Source organism: Urocampus carinirostris, chromosome 5 (genome assembly GCF_059441175.1).
Source record: "Urocampus carinirostris isolate Australia breed hairy pipefish chromosome 5, RoL_Ucar_1.0, whole genome shotgun sequence".
Classification (NCBI taxonomy): domain Eukaryota; kingdom Metazoa; phylum Chordata; class Actinopteri; order Syngnathiformes; family Syngnathidae; genus Urocampus; species Urocampus carinirostris.
This window is the reverse complement of record NC_142353.1, coordinates 13,280,329-13,299,230: the sequence shown is the minus strand read 5'-3', so window position 1 is coordinate 13,299,230 and position 18,902 is coordinate 13,280,329. Positions and strand designations below refer to the sequence as shown.

The 18,902-nt window shown below is 38.9% G+C and overlaps 1 protein-coding gene across 1 annotated transcript; it reads right to left on the bottom strand.

Annotated features, from left to right (window-relative positions):
* Nucleotides 1–2,656: 2,656 nt before the first annotated feature.
* Nucleotides 2,657–13,002, bottom strand: mat2ab (methionine adenosyltransferase 2Ab). Its single transcript, XM_088335809.1, has 9 exons — nucleotides 12,752–13,002; nucleotides 10,295–10,372; nucleotides 10,097–10,219; nucleotides 8,394–8,506; nucleotides 8,167–8,310; nucleotides 6,256–6,474; nucleotides 4,732–4,914; nucleotides 4,523–4,656; nucleotides 2,657–4,167 (listed from the first exon to the last, which is right to left on the bottom strand). Exons 1-9 carry the CDS (start codon nucleotides 12,843–12,845, stop codon nucleotides 4,065–4,067), a joined length of 1,191 nt encoding a protein of 396 aa, XP_088191935.1. The 5' UTR covers nucleotides 12,846–13,002; the 3' UTR covers nucleotides 2,657–4,064.
* Nucleotides 13,003–18,902: the final 5,900 nt, after the last annotated feature.

Sequence of the window (18,902 nt, the reverse complement as noted above, 5' to 3'; positions counted from 1 at the left end):
GCAACAGCTGGTGTCAACGAGAACGCACAGGTGAGTGCAATGAGTAATCATGACACCTAAGTGGTAAAAACTGTTAAAAAGTCTAAATATCTATCTCCGGGCATTCCACACTTTGTTAATATTAGTGACGTGAAATGCAATATATAAGCTGTAGCACAGGGAAAAAACTCACAACTCGTAAATTTATACTCTCCTGCGTTTTTGGGTCAAAATGACCCGCCACTGTAACTCTCAATTATATTTCATTTAACTTTAAATGAATTTTCCTAGATTGTTATCAAAAGTAGAAATGAACTGTTGTTTTTGTTCACATTTTCATGTCAGATGGATTTAAAAAAAGTACAAAAACGGCCCTTAAGGTGAGGACAACACGAGGGTTGCTGCTTATTTTCGAATGAAAGAAAAATTACAGCTTGGTTTGACTTGCCATTAGCTTGCTAATATTACCACTATTGTTGTCAAGTTGTTGAAAAGGCGTCAAAGGCGCATTGACAAGTAAGTATATTGCTCTGTAAGTATATTGCTAATATTACCACTATTTTTAATGTTTGGGGCAGTGGTGTGCGACAAATCACAATAATTGGTTCCACTATTTCATTCTGCAATGAGCCAAGAGAAATTCGTGCCTCACTCTGCATCTTAAGATGCTCACCCCAGTAATACGTTACATACAAATTGTGTTCTTAATGAGTAAATTCAGCAATTTTGAAAAATAAAAATCCCCCAAGTTGTCAAGTTCAACGATAAAGAACTGAAAAGATATGACCATTTATTATATTCTTAGATATATGTTTCCATAATAGCAGGTGAGCCTGTGCCTCACCTAATTGCACGACACTGCTTCATATATTTGAATTGACACAAGCCTAAAATGTGTTTACATAACATTATACGTGTTTTAATTCATCCATCACTTTTTATGTTATCTATGTGGACACAGGACAGATGAATAACATACTGGTTGTTCAAAAAACCCAACATCTTTGTCCAAATGCTTCAAGGCTCAGACTGAAGTGGAAAATAACATTCAAGCTGTTCTCAGGCGACAGAAAATAGTTGACTCGAGGGACAGCTGTTGCCCAGTTTCTCCCTGACAACTTTGGTGACTTCCACAGCGTGTGAAACAAGCTGTTATCTCCTTTGTTCACTGATAAAATGGGTCTTCTGGGAAGGCATGTTCTCTGGGAGTAACCACTTTCGATTTCAAATCCAATAACTGGATTGGAAACACACAAGAACAGTACCACATACGGCCTCGCGGTGCGGATAAATCCTTTCAGTTTATTGTTTGATGTTGTGCCATTTGATTTGGTTGACTCATTTTTTGTCCATTTCCAAAGGCCAACCTTTTAAGAGCAGCAGCGCAGGTTAGACCAAGCCATAGAACAATCGCTGATCAAATTCGACTCGCAGTGACTTCAATTTTCACTGCAAATGGTAATGTGGTCACAGTAAACCGCTGCCATTTATTTTCTTAGACTGGAGTATTTACATTTTGAACACTCGAGATGCAAAACACAATATCTATAGTCTTAAGTAGTTGTTTGCAGATATGCAAACTTATAAAAATATTTATCCTGTGACTTATTTGGTAATTTTTTGGGGTAAATGTTATTGAACTGATGTTAAGGTGAACTATTCTTTCAACGCAATTTTATTACAATTGAGGCCAGTCTCTATCTTTTCTTACTGATGGTCTTTCATATTTTTGTCTAAAGCTCACACGATAACCTTGGAGTGCCATGTCTAATCACGTTGCATACGATGGTTCACCGTGTCGATATCAATGACAATTTTACTTCTTTTTGGCCTGCCTTCCACATCGAAAAATGAGTTGCCGTTAACTAAAGGTACTTGCAATAAATATAAAATGTTCTGCATTTAAATAGCGCTTTTCAAGTCAATGAAGACCTCCCAAAGCGCTTTACAATGTGCTTCACACTTTCCCTTTTGCACACTAACAGATAGCGTCAAACATGCAAAGCACGTACCCGCTATCTGGCGCATTAGGAATTCAGTCTTGCCCAATGACACTTGGACATAGAACAGAGGAGCTGGGAATTGAACCTGCGACCTATTGATCAATATTACTTATTTCTGTAGTAAAAACAGCCGAATGAAGAGGGGGTAACTATTAGACGAGTTTTTTTATATTTGACATAAGTACTATTACCTTTTCAATGTCAAAACAATTCCACCTAAAACAGAATTTACCAGAAAACGAGTAGTCAAGAAAAAGGTAATTTTCTGCCAGTGCTGTTTTTCTCCCAGATAACAAATATGAATTAATATTTTGAGTAAAATTTAGTCTAATTTTCCTCTAAAATGGTCCACTTTGAACTGAATGCAGAGCTAATTTCATACAACAGAGGACAAGTAACTTCAGACATTTAGAATTACCAAGGCTTCAATCTTTTTTACTGTATTCTGCAAATATTAAACCAGTTGTTTTAAGGCAACCACTTACTCTCAACAATATATACACCCTTGTGCCAATATGGCATCCTATTTCATAATATACTAATTTACAGGTCTAGTGCAGAAATTTATTGTGAAGTAAAAATAATATCAAGTTATGGCTTAGCTTCCGAATGGCAAACAACTGAACCAAGAAAAACAAAACTCAAATGTTCCATTGAAAAGACAGACAAGTGAATTGTTTCAAGTAGGTTTATTACAGAGCACAAGGGAAGAGACCAGTCCGAACATGAAACAAAGAAAAGAGCAACGTGTTCGCGGTAGAACCACAATTGTGTGAGGAGTGTGAATAAACAGGTGACGGGGAAGAAATAGAAAAGGCACGTTTACACTTACTGTAGCCAACGAATATGACCTGCAATAAGAGCACTACATTGGATGGCCATGTAAACAAGGCTGGTTTCTCTGTACTACACCAGCCAAATCTTGCCATCATACTGATGAGGATTTGCAGGGGAATTTTTAACTCTTTTTAAATGAAAATCATTTTTGCTGTTGAAAAATAAAAAAAGAAACTGCTCATTATTCACACATCTGCAGTCTGTTTTGAAGGCAACCAAAGCTTTTCTGTACAACACTCTGGAGCTTCAAAAAAACAAGCGTCAAGTCAAGAGGAATTCAAGATTCAGTAACAGTGTTTAAAAGCTGCCACCTGAAATCTCAGCTTCTCTGTATCCACGCTGAGATCCAGGAAACAAATAAATAGCGTTGACATTGGAAATCCAATAAGATTGAAAAACTCCATCGGACAAAGATGCAAAGTCAGGTTTCTCTGTAGCTACACCTGCCATCAATACACATTTGGAGTTTATGGGGCTATCCTTTTATATTTAATAAAATAACGGACCACATTAAAAAAAAAAATTCAATTACTGACAAGTTGATCTGAGACTGCTGCAGACCAAAGCTGTAACATAGCAGCCTCTGACTTTTCTGTAGGACGTCAGAACATGCAAAGGTCTGCAGCGGCTCGTGGTTAGTTTAATTTAAAGATCGTAGGATTTGGCAACTCTTCAGCATGCAATGCATAGCATGGTTTTCCATTGTTACAGCGACAACCTTTTCATTTCATTGTGCCGCTCGGGTACCCTTGGTAATTTCAAGATTTCATCGTGCCACTCGGGCATCCTCCGCAAACTAAAGGACCGATGCCAAAAAGGAAAAAAGGTAACAAGACTTGCGGGAAGCAGATTCACAAAGGGAATGTTTGCCAAGGTAGACAAGATGACCTTTCGTAATGATGAGGTGAAGGTTTTCTACTTCTGGCTGTACGTGCTCCTCTTGCAGTAGCACCAGTGAGTGAAGGCCGACCACACACACACCCGTAGATTTCTAGACTAATGCCGAAAGAAAACAACTACAGCCTATAAGGCCCGAGAAGGGATGAATAAAAAGCAAAGAATTTTCGAACCCAATGTTTAAAAAAAACAAAAACCGATTAAAGCATATTGGATATTCATGTAGAGGATGAGGAACTAAAAAGAGGACGTAGGTGAAATACAGATAATGGCATTTCACCCCCTGAACCTTGGAGGCTTCTCTGTAGTATACACCAACAAGCCTGGGGGGCGAAAAGCTTAACATGTTTAGTATTTGAGCTTTTTGGGAACCTCCCATGGAAAGGAGTCACGGCCAAAGTGGCCATAGGCTGCCGTCCTCTGATACAAGGGCTGCTTCAGATCCAGATCCCTAGAATACATAACCCAGAGGTTTAACAGCAACCAGAGATGCATTTGAACACACTGACGCAAAACATTTCAACCTCAGAGATGGGGCCTTGAAGCTTCTGGGAGGAAACAAGGTGCATCACTTACCCACCTACTATCCTTTTTCTTTCCTCTAAGAAAAGCAGCAACTCCCCAAAACTAATTCTGAACTTTCACCATGAAACACTGAGCTACCTTTTGACTAAACTTTCCTGTAAACGGCATTTTTTTCCACAAACCCAAAAAAATAAAATAAAATAAAATAAAATAAATAAAAAAAAAAAGAAGCCTGGAGCTGCAGCATTGAAACAACTCGGCTGACTTCAGTCATACTTTACCTGACAATAACTCCGGGACGAAGGTCAAAGTTCTTCCTGACAATGTCCAGCAGCTCCCGCTCACTTTTCTTGGAGGTACCGTAGTGGAAAATGGAAATGGAGAGGGGGTGGGCAACCCCAATGGCATAAGAGACCTGAGAAGACAAGCGACATGTAGTAAGACCACATGCGATGGAAGCTACGAGAAAGATCTTCATACTACACCTTACCTGTACCAGAACTCTCCTGCAAAGCTCCGCTTTCACCAGAGATTTGGCAACCCACCGAGCCGCATATGCGGCGGAGCGGTCCACTTTGGTGTAGTCTTTCCCAGAGAAAGCGCCGCCTCCGTGGGCCCCCCAACCGCCATAAGTGTCAACGATGATCTTGCGCCCGGTCAGCCCGGCATCACCCTTTAAAGAAAACAACGATTAGTTGACATTGACAACAAAATCAATAATAAAAGTAGTTGACAATGAATTTCATTGCTAGCTATCGCCGCAGGACACGGTTCTCCGACAGGGAGCCGTGTGTATTATCTCTAGTGAGTCACTCAACTGCGATAGTCTCCGTCTCAAGCAATAACAAACCTACAGAAACGGTGGCGTCAACATCAAGTACATGTACCACAGGTTTTAAAGTCATGGATCATTTTACAGGGTTCATAAATCTATTTACGAAATTCAAGTACTTTTGAGGAAAATGTAACAATTTTCCCAGTACCATTAAAAAAAGGACAGTGTGAATCATGTATTTTGTAGATCCACAAATAGCAAATCATTATCAACATAGTTATTATTATTAAAATTATTATCATAACTGTTATCACTATTGGTGTGTGAATGATATTTAGTGATTAGAGTTAGTAGATGGCTAAAACCAATTTAATCTGGTATTATATCATGATAATTGTTATTATAACCTTTTAAGTGACTTTTACTGTTAACAATATTAGTATCCAAATAATGTTAGTCAGCTTAAACCCTATACAGTCAATAGGTGGGTAAAGCTAATAATCAAGCTTTTTATTATAATAACAATAATCATTACTTTTTATGTCATTATTGGTATCAATTACGTCTATTCTGATTGTTATTGTTAAACGTCATAATGAAATTGCTGTCACTATCATATTATGCAAATTCATCACAATCTGGATCTACATTTACAAAAAAATTAGGTGAATAAACATGTTGGTGAAAACCAAACAAAAAAGTGCTTGAGCGTTATTTCAGACTATGCATGACTAAGGTTTTTTAAATGAATGCATGTAGTCTGTCAGTTGTATAAATTATAAAAACGACAAATGTCAGTTGGCAAAATAGTTTGATTTCAGACCGTTTAGAATCATTAAGTACTTTTATTAGACTTTGCAGTTGACCACTGAATGCACTTAAAAAAATACACATATTTATTTTGTTTACTATTCTACTGCTGTCAAGGAGCCAGTTCTTTACAGAAAACAGTGTTTATTTCAATCCATTATTTATTTGCCTGCAGCTTGGAAAAAAAACAGACAGAGGCGTATTTACGAACTTGGGTCTCTACTGAGCACTGCGCCAAATTGTTTTTTTTGTACAAGTCTGCAATCTTTTTAATTTTTATATGCATTTATTCATGCCAAAATAAAATTAAAAATAATTATCGCCCGATTTTTTTGACAAACCGGTGACAAGTCGTCTAATCAAAATAGTAATTGGTTGTAGCAGTATATGTAAACAAGTCACAAACCTACTGGACATCAAAACGCTTACCTGAGGACCACCAATGACAAATCTGCCACTCGGCTGCAGGTGGTAAATGGTGTCATCGTCCAAGTAATTGCAGGGAACGACAGACTTGATGACTTTTTCTTTCAAGGAGTCTCGCATCTCTTCAAGGCAAATCTCTTCGTCGTGTTGAACAGAGATGACAATTGTGTGCACGCGGACGGGGAGCATGGCGCCGCGGTCCTGGCGGTACTGCACCGTAACCTTAGTGATTTGCAAAGATGCCTCAGTTAATGACTCAATAAATAGATTTTAATTCCAGAAATATTTTTTACCTTGCCACAATCAAGCTTAGAGAGTAACTAAAATAAAAGGGTGTTATGAAATTAGAACACCAAATGAATGTAATTGTATTTCTTTACAGTTACATGAGAAAAAGACGTAATAAAATCACAGGTATATTTAGTTAAAATAAGGCTTGCATTTTATTTTAAGTATATTAATATAAACATAATGCGCCAATAGACGAATCGTGTCCATTATCATTTCAATCGCTGACACGTGAGAGAGAATTTAGGTTTACACAGGACGTGTGCAAGCCGTATCTATTGCGCAGACTGTACAGACGGCCACCTTGGCATATCTAATTTAAACAAGTACAACTTGACACAAGACATCCCAGAGTTTGTCTGAAAATTTAGAAAGGGAACACCTGTTGTGGTTTAAAACAGTATTGGGTTCTTAATGTCATCTTTATGTTAACGAAAAAAGAGCATATCGTGTCTGCCATGTGAAAAAGGAAGTTATATTTTTGCCTCAAACTATACTACACGGTAAAATTTTTAGAACTTTTTTGTAGGACTAGAAGCAACTACCCAACCTCGGTTTCCTCAAATTCTTTTTCAAGGTCGTTCATTTATCCTTGACAAATTTGGTAACTTATTTGTATTATGTTTAATTTGCCTTGTATTAGCATATTTGGTATTGGAGTAATCCAAAAGTACTCTAAAGTAACCAAGTTACATTAGTGCAATATTATAGTCTCCGGATTAGGTTACTGATCAAACTAAAGTGTCAGTGGGTTTATTGTCATCGATAATATATTGAACATTGTTTGCAACATAATAGATGACAGTCCGGGATAAACGTACCACCAAAACTGAAGAGAGAAAATTCAGATTAAATAATCTCAGGATGAATCATCGATGTGATAATTGGTTGCAACCTTTCGAATTTTGATGATTTGACACTGATTGCGCCATTTATAGTACCATTGCGCATTAAAATTACACACGACATCGACATCACCCACGATTGCCATCCAATGGATCGTAGTCGGCTTATGTAATTGTGTATTTCAAATGTATTGGCCACTTTATTGAATGTTTCTATAGCACTTTCGGAGTGTCAATTTCTCGCCTAAAAAGTGCCCCACAAATACATTTGGGGTTATTGAAAAGATTAGATTGCAATTGACTATATTTTGGGATATTTTTTTTAGAATTAGCATACAAAACAAGAAAATGTAAGAATAGTAAAGAGGGGGAAAGGTCAAAAAATGTTTTAAGGCTATACTAGTCATAAGATGTTTTCTCATTTCAGTAAAGAAAATGTTATGCAGAAAATGTAATTTTTTAGTTCACTCCCAAGAGTTGGAGAAGTGCATTTATTGTGCATTTTACTTCTCATAAATATATCGCATGAACAGTCACCAAATGTGCCCATCTTTTCAAATTTCTAATTCTAAACCTCAAGTCCCACAGATTTATTTCAACTAAACTTGAAGAAAATGTGAAGGTGCTATGGAATCTAGAACTAACTAATTCAATAACACAGTTTTTACGTTGACACAATATTACTACACAATGAATTGATTGGCAAAACCTAATTTTCATTTAATTTTACCTTGTGTAGCCCTAGTGATATGTAATCTCTACAGAAAGGAAAGATTAGTACCTGTGTCTTTGAGTCAGGCCGGAGCCACGGCAGAATTCCATTGCGCCGGAGCTCGGCCATCTTGGCGTTGAGTTTGTGAGCAAGCACAATTGTGAGGGGCATGCACTCCTTTGTCTCATCGGTAGCATAACCGAACATCAAGCCCTGAAAAGCGAGGAAAACAACTCCGTCATATTGAAATGACCTTTCAAGACAGCAGAACTGTGGTTCTGGAGCGTGAAAACAACCTGGTCCCCAGCTCCGATGTCCTCTTCATTGCGATCAACGTGGACACCCTGTGCTATGTCAGGAGACTGCTGCTCCAAGGCCACGAGGACATTGCAGGTCTTGTAATCAAAGCCTGTTCAGAGAACACAAGTCTGAACAAAGACTTAAAGGATGCAACCAACGCTGGCTTTTGGGGGGTTAAACAAAATAAAAGGTGGGAAAATTTTTGTTTTATCAAATTAAATAAGTATCTATTTACAACTGATTAACTTTCTTAGATGGCTTTTGAATTAGCAATTATAATCACCAAGTTTTTGTGAGATTGTTCGCATTTCCAACTTAATGCGACTCTTAAGCGTGTCCTGTGTGAATGCCACCATGTCCCACTTGAGCAGAAGAGGACATGCGACATTGCACACAATGCATCGTTAGCGGAAGTACTCATGGCTGCTAACGCCGCACTGCGTCTAGCAATTTGAACGTTATTGCGCGACTGTAGGCTGAGCAGAGTTGCCACCCAAATATCAAATCAATCCAAAACCTCACTTTCCTTCCATTGAATCCTTTCTGTGTGGTGTCAAGTTTACAAACATTCCCTTTCTGTAAACTTGACACCACACAGAAGAACATGCAGCTAGAAAATTGAATATTAGTAAATCAATGGTCCACAAGTGGAGGAAGCTTAAAATCGATCTTGAACTTAAATAAACCACAAACTCACTTTTGCCCCTGCTGTATTTTTAAATACGCATGCTTGTATGCTTGTCTGTGGTGTTAGAAAGAACATAGGGCACCCGCGCCTATTGTGCAGTGCGCCCAGTGCAGATATTAAAAACAGAAATGCTCAAGCACCACCAAGTTCAACCCTAACATTCCCAACAATTATAGCGTTTTAAAAAGTATTATTTCCTTAATAAAAGGACAGGATACTCATAATTGATTAAATACACCAATTAAAAAGGCTGCAAAATATAATAAAATGGAAAATGTGAACACTGCAGTGTCAAAAATACTTCACTGCCTCAAAATGGTTAAGTCCATTTGATTCTAACACTGCTCTGGAGATCCGGTCCAGGCAAAACTGGGCCAAATCAGGTTTACACAAGAAAAGGTTTGGTTAAAAACATTCCACAGTTCCAAAATATTTTTTAATTTGCTATACAAAATAAGAGCTACAGGAAAAAAAACATTACAAAATAATGTGAGTTTATAAAGGATTTAATGTGAAAAAAATCAAAGGGCTGTTTTTGTACTTATATACGTGTTGCTGCTAAGCCTTATTTTATTTACTGCACTGTTAGTTTTTGTTCTGAGTGAAAGGTTAGTCATTAGTTGTGTTGTAATTCTTGTTTATTCAATGTAAAAGGGTTGCAAAGAGCTATTAAGTTTTATTTGAATTTATAACAAATATTCTTGGTTTCTTTGTGCACCATTAAAAAAATCTTATGCTAATTTTTAAGCTTTTACAGCAAATTAATATCGGTCAGCCTCATCCTCAATACTAATATTCGTTACCTGCCCTGAAAAACCTGCATTGATCCATCCCCAATACATAGATTAAAGCAAACACAATTCGTTTTCTGATTGATTAATTGAACAATAGATAAAATGGTCAACAGTTTAATCTATTTAAACAATGTTTTGTTGCTGCGCTAAATAAAATCGTTCAATTTCTGAGAATTATTTCCCAAAACGTCAGCCATGCAGAAACATCTAAACCCACCTTTAGCAGAGTCATCATAGCCTATCTGGCGAATGGTGTCCCGCACAATTTTCTGGTAGTCCACCGTGGCTCTTGAAGTCACCTCACCAGCCAAGAGGATCATTCCAGTCTTAGCAACAGTCTCTGTTAGAACACACAAATAATATGATGCAATCAAAAACCACATCAAAAACGAGCTTAAATGTGAGGAAAGCTTACCACAAGCAACCTTGGCATCGGGGTCTTGCTTGAGATGAGCGTCGAGGACCGCATCGCTGATTTGATCGCAGATCTTGTCTGCAAACAAGTTTAAGGTCAAAAGCTCAGCGAAGAGCACCATCTTTTCCGCAGGCACACGGGATTGTTCAGATGCAACCCCAAAATACCCTTTGTCAAATATATATACTTAGGCGCATGGAGTTAATACTCATGTAAGAGCTGCCACATCTATTGGGGCGCTGTGATATATTTGTGTGTAACCGGTGCGCATTTTTATACACTTACAATAAATATCACTGCAATGATTCATCAATGGTAAAATGGCACTGGCCACATTTGCAAATCATTATATGCAACAGGAACAAATCCCTACTAAACCACTTGTGATACAGACGGCATACTAAAAGACAATTGATTCCACCTCATAATCACACTATTTTCACAAAACTGCACCATAAACAAATATTAGAGAATAGAAGAAACAGAAAGTCGTTCTGAAAATATAAATAAACGCAAAATAATAACAACGGACACAACTGTTCTAATGATGAATTTAACTTTACATTTAATTTATAACGTACAGGACGATTTTCTGTTTTCCCTATTCAATAATATCCTTTTCTGGCAACAGGAGTAAACATAGTAAGATCAAATCAAAAGCCTTCCGTTCGTCATATGTACTACTGGTGGTCTAGGGGTAGTTTTTAGTGCGCTCACCGCCGAGACCCAGGTTAGATTCCCGTAGTAAACAATGTTTGGTAATTTTCTTTTGATCACCTATTGCAAAAATGTTTGATAATGGAAATATATATGGATTCTGTAGGTGGGCCAAAAGGACACATTAACATCTGCCAATGAGCATAGTTACAGTACCAGTTTCCTACCTGAGAAGGCTTGTCTAAGGCTTTTTTATCGTTTGCAACTCCATAAACATATTTTTTTTAAGAATTCTGGTCCAATGTGGCTCTTGTTACCACATTTTGGGTTGCAGGCCAGAAGGTGAATGCACAGCATCCACATGATGGCAACAAAGTATGTGAAATAAAGCAGACAGTGTCCTTTATCAATACAGCTGTACAATAAAGCAACACAATTATCCATAATATTTTAATAGAATGGAATATACCTTTTTTATCATTGTTACAAAATGGGTTGAACATATTGTGACAACGAAATTGGAACTGGCACTCTAGTCTTACAATATACTGTGAGGATAAGAAAATCAAAAAAGATAAAAAGATAATTTACACAATATTTACACAAGAAAGTGTGGGCATGTAGAGGCAGAAGATATTTACATTGGGTTTTTAAATACAGATTTGATATCGTATTAGTGCAAAATAGGCAACATTATGCAAAGTAAGGCATGAATACAATTTTACATCTGAATGAGGTAGTGTTTTTGCAAGAGTTTCAGTTTTTTGTGCAGTGTGTGTTAAGGGTGGTGATGGCTCTGGGGAAAAAACTATCTCTTAGTCTGTTTTTCAACAACAATAATAATAATAATTAGAGCACAGAATATTTTTTGCAAAAAAAAAATATTGCCATTTGGGTCGTCCTTAAAAAGTCAAATATTTTCTCTATTAAGTGTGTGTTAACAATACCCGTTTGAGTTGAAAGAGCTCTTAATTCAAGCCGACTGAGGCTGAGATCACGACTTTAAGACAGGAGATGGCGGCAGAGACCAACGAAGTTCCAAATGCCGTACAGTTCCAATAAACAAATACTATAGCCTGTCAATTAGTGTAGTGGTTTCATTTTGTGATACAGTAAGTTAATACAGCACACCGGGTTAGAGGGCGCACTACCACATTTTTGGCCAAATTGGGATTTTAAGGTGCGTCTTGTAGTCCGGAAATTACGGTACATTGAATCAGACCGCAGAGAAGCATGTGCTCGGTGGGAGTGGCCCAAAGAAGGAAAGAGCCGCCATTTCAAACATGGGCACATGTGCTGGGGGCCCACAGCTACCCGGCGAGAGGATGAAGAAAAAAAAAAACTCCGCTAGGCGCAAAAATTTCAGATCTTTTTTACCACCAAAATGTGTTTTAATACGGGTTTCGGTTAGCCTCCGAGGTGTAAGGAAGGTTGAATGCATGAATTTGCATTTCATCTATGTAACAGTAGTGAGTTATGAAGAGAAATCGACCGAAATCCTTTCCTCATTGTCATCCAAACTACATTCGCAGTCCATTTACGTCTCCGTCACATTTGGGAAATCCGTGTTGAAAAGCATTGTTTTTAAGTGACAATACGGAAAGAGCAAGATTACATAACTTAAATACAGAGTAGCTGAAACGATGATTAGCAAGCTAGCTATTGACGCGTGTGCCGGATAGCCCAGGTCGGCCTCTCTTTAACCTTAACAAAAATGACTTCATTGCTAAATAGAGTCCCACAACCCCGCACCGACGGCGAGTTGCCGGATAATGACGCTCGAGGTGAGCCGCTACTTACCAGGATGCCCTTCTCCGACAGATTCCGAGGTGAACAAGAAGCAGTCCTCGTCAATGAGAGAGTTGTGAAAACCATTCATCTGGCCGTTCATCATCGTTTAAGATTGTTGTTTGAGAAGAGTCCAAAGACAATCTATTGGCCAACAAACGGGAAAGTGCTTACAATGGCGACTGTAATGAAGGTCAGCCCCCCCCTTTACTGTACTGTGATGTGATCCGCGGATTGCGATACCCTTATGGCGCCTGATCTGATATTTATTCCAGTAGACGTGACGTCATAGGAAGTGGGCGATACCAATGAGCGGGTGGAAAGGGTGTGAGGGAGGCGGATCCATAGACGTGTTCGTTATTTGGCGGGTTTTTCTTTAATAGAAAAAAACATGTGAAATTTGAGACTTTATTCGATTTCTTAAGTTGGTCATGTTGGAAATGCTTCCTGGTGAAAACATTTTACTCCCCACTGCCATCTTTCTAAAGACAAGTAAATTAGTAGGGGAATTCCGACTATTTTTAGAGAACCGGTTCTTTAGGCTCTGCCCTCGAAAGAGTCGTCTCTTTCGGCTCTCAAACGTTTTTTTTTCCAGATTTTTGTTCTTTTTAAAGAGATAGTGTGTATTATTTGACCACTATATGTCACTGTACTGTGTCATGCAGGATAACAAAAACGTGCCAAAAAGCACAAGAAATAACTATGAAGTGACCAAGCTACACGATTTATTTTCCTTTCAGCTTTTTGCAATAAAACAAAAAGGAACAGAAAAAATTAGTAATTAAAGATGAATGAGGAGAAAAAGGAAAAACGAGAAAAGGCAATAAAATGAAGGAGTAAGCGAAGGAATAAAAAAGACAAAAAAGAATAAAATAAATCAAAAATGAGAAAGGAAATAAAAAGGGAAGCAAAAAAAAGAGGAAAAATGAAGAAAAAAGGGGGAAAAAGATAAAAACTAGGGATATAAGGAGAAGGGAAAAACAAAAAAGGGGGGAAATGGTAGCAAAAAAAAAAAAATAGAATCCCTGAAAAAATGCACATTGGCCAATCGCATCTCCAAGAGAAAGAAAGAGCCTGGACAGGAGCTGGCTCCTGAATGTTGGGGAGTTGGCTCCTGTCATTTACTTCATAGGGCTGTTACGTTCACAAATGACACAACATTAATGTGAATTTATCTCAGCATCAGAGATCTTTTGGACATTGGATTTTTGTCTAAATCTGTGGTGTCTGTTTTACGCATGATTTTGTCCAAAACGGATGTCTAAAATTGTCCAAATTTAGTTTGAAAATATTCATAGTCTCTTCAACTTACCCTTTCAACCAAGTCAAGTCAAGTCATTTTTAGTTGTTTAGCCCTTAATCACAAAGAGTCTGAAAGGGCTTCACAGGTTATTACACAAACTATTACACAAACAAGTAAAAAGTAAAAAGTCTTATGGACTGGACCTTGGTGTATTTTTAGTTTCGTTCCGAGAATGTTTTCTTTTTAGATTTCCTAGTTTAGTGGTTAACCAGGCAAAATTTGTTCAAGATCTGAAACTGGAACAATGTTGAGGCTTGTGACTCCAAGAGCCAAGAAGAAATTTTAATGCCATGAGCGTTTTCCATTTGAGCCCTGGTGCTGTGGAATGCTCTGCCCGCTGAGATAAGATCTGAAGCCTCAGTGCAAGTGTTTAACTCTAGACTTAAGAACACACGTTTATTCTATAGCTTATGACTGATGCCGACCTCATACTTCTGTTTTCCAGTCCTCTCCGACTGCCTAGCTGGTGGTGGAGCTAGGGAGAACGACAAACCGGGATGATTCAGAAGACCAGCACCTGGACCTGAAAAATGTTCTCATCTGTATTGACCAGCTGGTTAAAATGGGAGGCTGTGTTGTCGCTGTCTTGGACTTCTTGAACAATTGTACTTTTTTACCCATATTCATTGTTGATGTTGACAACCTTTTTGTGTATTGCTTCCCAATGCAACCTCGATTGCCTGTAATGCAATATTTGAGTTTTTCCTTGCCCGCATGCAAGTTTCAGATCATGGGATGTTGTCATTGTGGTCTGTGCAGTCCTTTGAGACATTTTGTGATTAAGGGCTATGTAAATAAATGTGCCTTGACGTAAAATGTAATTGAAAACAGTTTAGAAAACAATTGCCAATATCGGGGCCAAATATATAGGGGGGCCAGGGTGGGCATGGCCCAACCACATATGAGTTGTGAGTCATATAATGTAGCCTGGCACTGGATACAGAAAACGGACAATAGAGAGTTGGTCTTACGGTTACGGTTACAGTTACTGTTGGCTGCAAGCACATAACCTCTTGTTATCTTCATGCATACACATCACACATCCGTCTGTACCAAAGGCGTTCAGTAACAATAGGAATGGGATTACAAAGAACAGCAATAACATTGCGGGGTTGTTACACTAAATATTTGCTCACATAAAAATAACATGATAAGTATGTAGCGGTAGGTAGATAAATCTTTAAAAAAATAGATAAAATAATGCAGCCTCAACTGAACACAAACCAGTGTCCTACTTGCCCAATCCCGCAGAAATGCAGAGTGCAAAAAAAACAAAAAGCCAGCATTTAGGGGTTGCCCCCTCAAGATTAGTGACCACTCTGGTGGGTAAACCTAGATCGGAGTCTGGCTGACATACATTTTGGTTGATGAATGACTTTCAGATAAGGCAGCACGGCGGCGCAGTGGGTAGCGCGTGTGCAGCACAGTTCTGAGGTCATGAGTTGGAACCTTCCTGTGTGGAGTTTGCATGTTCGCCCCATGCTTGCGTTGGTTTCCTGCGGGCACTCCGGTGTCCTCCCACATTTCCAAAAACATGCATGTCAGGTTAATTGGCCGGTCCAAATTGTTCCTAGGTGTGAATGAGCGAGTGAGTTGTCTCTCTGTGTGCCCTGCGACTGGCTGGCAACCAGTTCAGGGTGTCCCCTACCCACTGCCTGAAGATAGCTGGGATGGGCTCCAGCACGCCCGTGACCCTAGTGAGGATAAGCGGTGCAGATGATGGATGTGTCAAGACCAGAACGGAGACAGGACCCACTTGCGTTATGTTTCTCTCAGTTTCATTGGATGAAAGCAAAGGGTTGCCCCCACGATCCAGTGATCGCTGGGCGCGGGAAGCAGGTCGCTCTGAACGCGGAAGTGAGACTTCCGTGGCGAGCGGTGTCGGGAACGGAAAAATGGGTCAGTATCCGGACAGGAGAGCAAAAACGTGGTCGGGGTCGGAAGCGACTTGTAAGCCAGGAAAGGAGAGTAGATGTGGTCGGGGGCGGGAGAGTAGACATGGACAGGATCAAAAACGGGTCGAAGCCAGGGTACAGACAGGAGCAACAAACAGGTTGGAGTCAGGGTCGAAAAAAAGGCTTGCCTAGTGTAAACTGAGGTTCGCAGACGGACTGACAACAGGGCACCGATAGGAGTGGGTATAAATAGGGACAGAGCCAATCAGAGTTCGAGGCAGTCGGCGCCAAAGGTGCGGGCACAGGTGAAGCATATCGGTAATCATGACAGGATGGATGAATGGACTTTCAGATACAATATCTGAGTTAGTTAACTTGAAATGTGTTAAGGAATTGTACATAGAACTATAACTAATAGAAATTATATTAACTCTTTCACATATTTGGGTCATAATGAATGCACTTCATAATTATTCTCGTATTTCAGTGTAAGTTTATACATCTTGATTGAACTACTTGAAGAGTCTCGAACAGGGGCCGGCAACCTGAAATGTTGGAAGAGCTGTATTTGACCAAAAAACAAAAACACATATTCCGCTCGGCTCAAACAGGGGCAGACAATATAAGCAAAGGATCTGACTTCCACCCTTGTCTCGTAATTACATAGGAACACCCAGAGTTGAAATCTAATATTGATTTTACACATGGAAAACGTTAAATTTGTATCATGATTGTCCCCATACAGAAACCATATTAGAAGAAAAAACATTTCTTTCCTCCTTTTTCAATTTCTAAACACTTTTGGGAAAGTATCACGGCATCACTTTGCAGCGCTAAAATGCCACATGTGGGCGTTGCGGATCCAAGATCAAGAAAAAGGGCTGGCTGGTATGAAGAATGGATTTTTACACTACCTCTAAAATTTCATTTTGGTCATGGCCCGCCCTCCCAGTATAAAAGTAATCGTCAACCATTTTGACGGGGCACTCTTGAATCTTACAAGTCATTGTCCTGTAGCTCATTTGTGCCCAGAATACTCTGTTATAATAACAATTTAAAGAAACTGTTTCAGCAGTCGCACTTGTCATACCTGTCTCACAATTCGAATGTAAACGAATACACTGAAGATGAAAAAGGACTTTCCTTCTTCAAATTATTACTGATCATAATCATATTGTCAATGTCTTAAATTCGAATTACAGACACTTACAATTGCCTTGCAGTCAGGTGATTGTTTTACGAATACAGGCTACAATTTCAACTGAATTGTAAAGGTAACCTCCAGATATCATTTTATAAACTTTAAAGTGAAAAAAATTGACAGCTTAAATTTGAGTGGGGTATTATTTCAGCACACTCTGATGATAGGGTCATTTGGGGGCAAAGGCCATGGATCCAGTTTCCTGTATTACATGTGGTTGAAAGTTTCTGGAGCATTGAAATTTGCAAAGGTTGTTAACAACACACTCCAAAGCATTTATTTGTCGTTTACTGGGTCTAAGGCACAATGGCCCTATTGTTGATGTTTTACAAAGGCTGTAATCTTTATTACCAGCTCAAAGTCAACTGATTCAAATATTGAAGAATTTTATCTATTCTTATGGTTTTAAAGTTCAATGTTTGATCTAGCCTTCAAGTGAAGACTTTGCTAGCTCCCCTTAAAGTGGAAGTCTGTCAAAAGGAATTCCTTCCAGTAATATTATGTACGGGCCTCTAGTAGTCTAAACATGACATTTTGTGTTTGTGGAATATGAGTAAAAAAGCAAATTCCGCCTGGTTTATCATTAGCTTGTTAAAAAGGCTTTTTAAGTGAAAACAACATCACAGTAGCTCAGGCAGGTCAACCGTGATTGGTCATTATCTCAAGTGAAAGTGTTCCTGATGTTATCTTCACTCAGAAGTTGTCATTCCAAAAGATGTATAAAGGTGAACCAAATGACTACATCTCAAATGTCTGCCAGGTCATGTCGGTATGTTTGACCGTAATGGGTAGGAGGACGAGGAGTTAGATTTTCAGAAACCACGATGGGAGGTCGCCACAGCATCCAATGCGGTCATGCAAGACCCTGATAAGCCTAATACAACAGGCTACAGTCGATACAAGGACAGTTTACTTGGATCTCTGTCTCATCTTTTGCCTTTTATGGTTGAAGCCAAGTTGTTGTCGCAGAATTGTGTGCTTTAAAATATCTGAATCATGTGAAGTAGCTAAATATAATTACAAATCGATAACAAATATATTAATATAAAGATAAACAAATGCTTCCAATACCAAAAATAGATTATCAAGATAAATAAGAATGAATAAAAAAATGACTTGCACATTTGCTTCTTCCTTCACTCAGCCCATTGTAAGAATCTTACAAGGAGAAGGGCAATGGAAATAAATGTAACATTCTCATCTCATCTCATTAGCCGTACCGCTTATCCTCATTAGGGTCGCGGGGGGGCTGGAGCCCATCCCAGCCATCTCCGGGCAGTGGGCAGGGGACACCCTGAACTGGTTGCCAGCCAATCGCAGGGCACACAGGGACAGACAACTCATTCGCTCATTCACACCTAGGGACAATTTGGACCGGCCAATTCTGAAATGCATGTTTTTGGAACGTGGGAGGAAACCGGAGTGCCCGGAGGAAACCCACGCAAGCACGGGGAGAACATACAAACGTCTGGAGCAGGATTTGAACCCACGACGGGTTCCCATGACATGAACTGTGCCGCACAAGGGCTAACCACTGCGTAAAAGTTATATGTTTTGTGCAAGCCCATTAAAATTATATCACATACTTTTTTGGTTGACTTCTGTTTTAAGTTACTAACAATAGTTCAAAAATGAAAGAACATAGAGTTTTTTTTTTTAATTCTTTAGCAGCAATTGTTTGTTGAGCTATACAAAGATAAAAATCAATAGAAATAAAATGTCACATGTGGATCGTTACCTATCCTAGTTCATAAATAATAAAGG